At 39.1% G+C, this 7,219-nt stretch overlaps 1 protein-coding gene across 1 annotated transcript; it reads left to right on the top strand.

Annotated features, from left to right (window-relative positions):
• The first annotated feature begins 1,928 nt into the window (after nt 1–1,928).
• sbk3 (SH3 domain binding kinase family, member 3) lies at nt 1,929–6,848 on the top strand. Its single transcript, XM_004077950.5, has 4 exons — nt 1,929–2,344; nt 3,679–3,826; nt 4,155–4,357; nt 5,828–6,848. Exons 1-4 carry the CDS (start codon nt 2,339–2,341, stop codon nt 6,602–6,604), a joined length of 1,134 nt encoding a protein of 377 aa, XP_004077998.1. The 5' UTR covers nt 1,929–2,338; the 3' UTR covers nt 6,605–6,848.
• The last annotated feature ends 371 nt before the right edge of the window (nt 6,849–7,219 follow it).

Here is a 7,219-nt window from a genome sequence, read left to right on the forward strand (position 1 = left end):
TATTGTTTGTTTTGTGCACGTGTACGAGAGCCCTGCCTTCATTTAGGTCAACTAAGAAGAGTGAATATAGAGGAGTCAATTAGAGACAAAAATAGCTAACAAATAGCAGTGCCTATTTTTGCAAAATTTTAGAAGCATAATAACCTTGGTTATCCATCAAACAGAGAAACTGAAAGCAGAGTATAAAAATCAAGAACTAACAAGGACAAATGGTAACAGAAACATCAGTTGAAACTTTCACTTCCTTTATTATTTATTTGTCTGTGTGCATGTTAATTTCTTTTTTTCTTTCTTTCTTTTTATTTTTACATAATTGAAAAAATGAATTGATTTAAATATCTTTTAAATTGTAACAGAGTACACCTTAAATATATTGATTATTTTTACTATGTGAGTATTTTGTTTATTTTTAAAAATGCAATGAATGATTTTGTCCACAAAGAGGCACCATTGGACTACCGTATGTCTTGATTTAAACGAAGCCACAAAAAGCCTGTGGCCCGTTAGTGGAGCCATAAAAACCAAACAAGAAAACAGTGTTGAAAGTTTAGTTCAGGATTTTTTTTTAATCCCTTTATTTAGAAAAATTGCAATTTTGTCATAATTTACTAGGAGACTATTTTTTTCTTTTTTTTTTAACTCACCAACAAGATGGCACTATTTTTATTTGTTGTACAGAAAAGACAATGTTTAATTGTGACTTTCAATCATCCCATTTCATGCTCTCTATGTCACATTTTCATCTTATTCAAAATCTACTAGGAAACTGATGCAGAGGACAATTTGCATTCTAAATCCTATTAGTAACTAAATGCCACTAATTCTAGCTCTTGTTACTTGATTAAACCAGTGGATGATGTCACCATCCTGTTTGTTTCTTCTTTGTGCTCATTAAACTTGTTTTTTCTGTTATTATTCTTATAGCAGTTCTTGGTACTAGTTGTTTTTTTTGTGTTTATTTTATTACAATTATATTATAGGTTTTAAGGAGAATGCATCATGTGCCTTAAGGACAAAAAAAACAACAAAGTTTTTGTTAAAGAAGTGAAAAGCTTCAGCAAATTTGACAGTGTAACAGAAGATGTTCCTTATGCAACTTCCCAGTAAGTGTCAGGAAAGCTCTACTAGATCCCTCATCTGAGCCTAGTTTCTATACACGCTGCTCCCCTGTGAGCGAGTATTTCTTTCACTTAGTATTGTGAGCTAAAGCTGTTGGCTCCTGATGTCAGCTTCATAGGAGAGATGAAAGCTGTGTTTCAGAGAGCAGAAACGGGTTGTCACAACAGAGGCCAACGGACCCCAGGGTGGAGGTACAAAGGCGGGAGCGCACACTGGTGATAAGCATAACAGTGGTGTGAGAAATCCAAGCAGTGACCGCTCGTTGTGATGGCAGCCAGTGTTTGTGTTGCATAACGCACAGCCGCCAGACCAGTGGCAATAATAGTCCCGAAACTATGCACTAAGTGAAGTCCATTGAACTGAATGGAAAGAGGAGGGGGGTGTCGAACATGTGGGAGCCTTAGGAAAGACTTGACCCACTGCTAGTGTAAAATAACACACAGAACTGGAATCCTATCAGTATTTTTTTTCAAAAATTTTGGGAGGTAAAGATAGGAACAAAAAAAAGTACTGTGAAGGTGGATAGATAAGATGAAAGGAAACAATTCAAATGGATATAAAAATCGACAAGCAAAAGACATTTTTATTGCTGACCAAACACATAAGTTATATATGTTTCTAAAAGGATGTGGATATTGCTTCCTTTAATCCCACTAGGTTGAGGGGCCATTGATACAGCTTGTTGGCATGTTCCAATCATTCCAACATACCTGTTGATTAAACAGCCATCCTACACTGTGAACCAAACTCAGGAAACGGGAGGTGAGAAAGCCACATGGAAAGAAAGTGAAAGGTGGGGCTGTACACAAAGTGAGCGACAACTGGTGTGGCAGGACATATGACAGCAGCAGGGTTAACATGATCAGGCTGCCTGACAGCGTGGAAACGACGCAATATTAACACTTCTGGCTATACGAATGGAGGGGGGGGGAGGTTTGAAAGCTGGTTTGTACCGGAGGCAGACAGAGCATTTGCACAAGTTTAGGAACAGAGAGGGACAGAGCTCAGTCTTGTGTGCATGCACATAGTCTCTATCTGGGTCTCCATACAAGATCTGGGAGGAACAGAGGCTGCAAAGCTGCTGCATCGATCTACGCAGCAAAAGACTCCCAGCAACGTATCCAGTTTTGTCGGCCTTTTTAAAGCTTTTTAAAGTAATTTTTTAGATGCTGGAAAGAGATAAGACAAACTGAGCAAGGATCATCCGGCTGAACTGAAAATGACTGTAAGTATTGCAATGCTTGTCTGGCCCACAGCTTTACACGCACTGCTAAACAGTAGTCTAAGTTAAGTTAAAATCAACATTCCGAGTGACAAAAAGATCCATACCCACAAAGCAAAACGGGTCAATAAAATTACCTTAAAAAAATCTTTAACCATCTTTGTGCAGAGACGTCACTAAAGCCATGCAGATATCAGATCTGCAGTTCCTCAGTGTGTGATGCTCCACACGTTTCCTGGACCTTTAGTTAGTTAATTTTGAGTTTTCATCTCAAACAATCCAAAAAGCGTTAATTCACTTTTGGTGGAGTTTTAGATTGTTAATGATCAGAAATGGAATTTCACAGTACAACTTACTTAAATAACACACATTAGTAATGAATAGGTTGAGGTTAAGTTGAACAAAAATGTATCAAATGGAGGATTTATAGTAACTTCTATGCTCACAACTAGAAGCTGAATTTCCTCGGCTGCGGTTGTGAAGTGGGATTTTTTTGTGTCAACATTTTAACTATGCAAGTGTGCCATTTGTCTTGTCATCGCTGTGCTTGAGCTGTAATATTCATGCCTTGAATTTCAACTTTCTCCAAAGTCATTTATGGGGAAAATAATCACCTTTAATTGGCTTTCAAGTTTTATACTGCCACAATCCTGAGATGATGTGTGGCTGTAAACCCTTCAGTGAACCATCTGATCTCTTGATCTCTCTTAACATTTTTACAGACAATTAGTCTACAAACCAAACTTTTCCATGTTCTTGCACAAAGAAGTGTTTCCATAGTTTGAAGTGACTGAAGGTCAGTAAAATAAGACATCCTCCTCTCATCACTTTGTCGTTTAGTTGTATATCTTAGCTGCTCAGACCCTTTGTAGTTTAATCAGGGGGATGAGGTGGGGGATTTCTTTAGAAGAAAATCATCATGTCTGTGTCTTTGTTATGCCGGGAATGATGATGAAGAATCAAAAAGCTTAATGACAGAATCAAATGATTAAAACTTACATGAGTAACATTTTTTCCACGTTGTGTGAAGAATCAGTGAATATAATCCCATTACTTCGAGTGGTTTTTGACTTCTCACTACATTCGTGAAAGCAAAGAAGTAAATGAGCCCTAAATATTGCCACTAACAAGATAAACGACAGTTACAGTCCTATCGTGTTGCAGGTTTCAGTGACAGCAGAATGTGCAGACCTCATTCTTTGCAGCTTTCTTTCATCACAAGCTGTTCAGGTTGCAGGTTTTATTTCTCTTGATGCTGCAGAACCAATATTCAGGCTGGATGCCATGATACTCAATACAGTTTTGTGTGATTGATTCTTTTTTCTTTTTTTTTTTAGGCTGAAGCAGCTAAAGAACTCGATGAGTTATGTTTCCTGTCAGCGCAGTCCATTACCAGCCTGAAAGTATCGGAACACTTTCAGGTGATAAAGCGCCTAGGAGAGGGGTCCTATGGAAAGGTTATGCTGGCTGTACACAAGAAAAGAGGTTTGAGAAACACCAAACTTGTCCAGTTTAGACTAAAGATTGGGATTTTAAAGGCAAAACATATTTAAACTCTGTTACTGTTGTGACCCAGGCTCCTAATGAAGAACTATGTTAGGAAAACCTCTATTTTTTTATTTCTAATCTTTAACACTTCATAAAGTGCTTTCAAATTCTTAAAGGAGAGTCTGAGCTGGAGTAAGTCAGTAAACGTCCCAAAGGGGATATCACATTTATTCACAGTTTTCAGGAATGGATTACACTTTAAGCCTTTCAGCCACGACTCATTCTTGGATTTCATAACTGTGTACATTTGCTTTACTCCCACAAGGAACTCCGATGGCTCTGAAGTTCTTTCCGCGGAAGTCTACCTCCCTGGTCTCGTTCCTGCGTGAATACAACCTCTCCCTTTTATACTGCACCCATCCTTCTCTGACCCGGGCCCTTGGCATCTTCTTCTGCACGCCGTCCTACTATGTCTTTGCTCAGCAACCCGGTCTCTATGGGGACCTCTACAGTGTTATTGTGTCAGAGGTCAGTTTGGGGGTTTGCAAGAAACTGTTGCACATCAGATTTTCAGACGCAACTTAGAACTATTTCAATTGAAAATTGTTTTTTTTTGGTGTTTTTAATATGTTTTTGTGGTATTTTTCTGATGATGGAGGATATATAGACAGAAAACAAGCTTAGAGTATTTTTAAGAGTATTTTTATATATATAAATCATTGTGAATCAGGAGCAGACAAAAAAAGCTTGTAGCCGTGGTGTAGAAGCTACTGCGGCAATCCACAAGCTCTAAAGTCTTCATTTTCCACGTTTGAGCTATCATCTGACTTAAAACTGTATTGCACCGACAATGTTAGGTTGGGGATGTGAGGGGCTGTACACTAGCAGGAGTGAGTGTAATCAGATGGATGATGGGAAAGCAAGGCGGGCATACTCCACGCGAACACTCCTGCTCACTACTTGGAGGCAAATTTCTAATGAACAATTGCCTCTCTGCAGAAACTATGTCCTGGAAAACAACAGGCGTTTTGATTTTGGCTCTGGAACATTTAAAAAATAGATCAAAAGATGATCGGAGTGAGTCTTTAAAGGCAAAATAACATTTTCCGCTGCCACCTCTTTACATGGCATCACATTGCTTTTAGTGCAAAATAAACATTTAGACTTTGGTACCACTTAAAGGCTGTGGAAATAATCCAAGCATTCACACGGGATTGTTGACTGACAAATTTAACTTTGCGACTTTCTTTTAATCTTATCTTGTCCTCTGGGAGGATTGGGGCTTGTCCGGGCAATCCTTACTTCTGCTGGCAACATGTGAGATGTGCTTGATAGCAGCTTTGAGCTCACTGGCTTCTGTCAGTGACAGAGCAAAGTGCTGTAACTGAAAGGAGAAAGAGTTCATGAGGTAGGGCAGGGATTTCCAAATGTGTCACCATCTTATCTGTTGACGCAGATTTAATTGACTTTGATCCAAAACTCAAATGCTCTCATGAAGCTCCTCATCTACCAGCATCCTCCTAATCAAGCCCACTTTTTCCAAGGAGAGTTTCCCCCACTTTTTTCATAGTTTTCTGAAAATGTCCAACAATTTAAAAGTTAATTATCTAGCAAATCATTATTATTTTATAAGTATTTGACAAGATAGACCAGATGCTAACCTGACAGGTTTATAAAGAAACAATATTGTGGTTTAACTCATTTTTTACCATTACTCTGCAAATATTTTAGATTCATTTTTTGATAAATAAACATTTTTTGTTACGGTTTGGACACCTGCTTTTCTGGAAGCTAATAACAACCTCTCTTACCAAATTTTAGATGGTTTGAATACCAAACCTTTGCTGTGGGTGGAAAAGATAACACCCTAACATGAATTATGTTTGGAGATGTCAACTTATTGGTGCTGTAACATAAATATTTCCCCATGGTTGTGTTGACATGAATTCAACCTGTTGCTGATTGCCTCCATCACACCTGTTTGTCTGTCTGTTTCAGGTTGGGCTGGATGAAGATCGTGTGCAAAGTGTCATGTCTCAGTTGAGTGGTGCTGTCACCCACCTCCACTCTCTGGGCTTTGTCCATCGGGACATCAAGCCTGAGAACGTCTTCCTGTGTGACAGATCATGCAGCTGGGTCAAACTGGGAGACTTTGGCCTCACCCGGGCGATCGGCACCACTGTTCGGGCTGTGTGGTACGAGTCGCCTTTCTGCACTCCTGAAGTGGAAGCTGCTAAAGAGGCAGAAATAGAGATGGAGAAAAAGCAACATGAGGGGCTTGAAGACATTGTGGAGGATATCTGGATGACGGTGGAGCCCTGCATTGACAGCTGGTCCCTTGGTGTACTTATCTACTGCCTACTAACTGGCTGCTTTCCTTGGGAAGAGAGCACTCATGACGACTGCGGCTACAGGAAATACAGAGAGTGGTTTGATCGGGAGGTGGAAAAAGAGAACGGATTGAGCGATTTGCAGTGTAAAGAGGACAAAGGCTATAAAGCCATTGAGCAACAAGAAAGGGAAAACTCTCCTCCCTCTCAGTTTGATGGCCTCACTCCGCTTGTGATGACTCTTTTAAAGGAGCTTCTTCACCCTGATCCCAAGCAAAGAGGAAGCCCAGAGGAGATCCTGAGTTACCTGGGAGAACCGTGGCTCAAGGAGACAGCCAGGGAGGAGAAGAGGAGGGCGGAGGAGGCTGAGAAGGAAGCAAGAAAAATAAGAGAAAGAGGGGAGTTAGAAGAAGAGCTGCTTAGGGGAGGAAAAGGGGAGAGATAAATGTGTTTGTAAAATTTAATATATTTACACTGTGGTGCAACATGATTATGGATATTACAGCCTAAGTGCATTGGGTGCTGCATTTTTCTCTTTTGTAAATATCAGTAATCAAGTTTTCACTTTTATATTTTTTAATATTTCTGTGTGTTTTAGAATCAATATCAAAGAAGGAGTTTGATTTTGTAAATGAGCTGAATGTTATTTTCAGAAAAAAATGTAAATTAAAATTGTTTCCAGCCAAAAAGTCATTTTTTCTGTTCATACAGATTGACTTTATTTTTTTTTGACAGCATTGACCTGGCATGGATTCAAGCTATTTGAGAAAAACAATAGAAATAATCAGTAAAAACCAGGAACAATTTCATAGAAAGTTGTGAGTGTGCAGTAACAAGCTGCAGGGCAATGGCTTCCTACATAAAACATACTGGTATTTACAGTGTTAAAGTTTAAAATACTTTTAAAGTCTTTTAACCTTTTAGTCTGTACAGTCTGTTTTTTAAGAGTAAATGACGATTAACACCAATCAGTTGCAATGTAGAATTCCTTGACTTGTCTATGCCAAGGACATGTCAACATTTGATGCCAAGGCTACCGATCAAACTACCAACCTTTTGG

This window comes from Oryzias latipes, chromosome 16, assembly GCF_053564925.1.
Source record: "Oryzias latipes strain Hd-rR chromosome 16, Olatipes_Hd-rR_3.1".
Lineage (NCBI taxonomy): Eukaryota > Metazoa > Chordata > Actinopteri > Beloniformes > Adrianichthyidae > Oryzias > Oryzias latipes.

What these genes read in the sequence shown, in the direction of transcription:
- sbk3 (XM_004077950.5), top strand. An exon ending in GGCTGTACACAAGAAAAGAG is followed by an intron (nt 3,827 to 4,154) that starts GTTTGAGAAACA and finishes TACTCCCACAAG; the next exon opens with GAACTCCGATGGCTCTGAAG. An exon ending in ACAGTGTTATTGTGTCAGAG is followed by an intron (nt 4,358 to 5,827) that starts GTCAGTTTGGGG and finishes TGTCTGTTTCAG; the next exon opens with GTTGGGCTGGATGAAGATCG.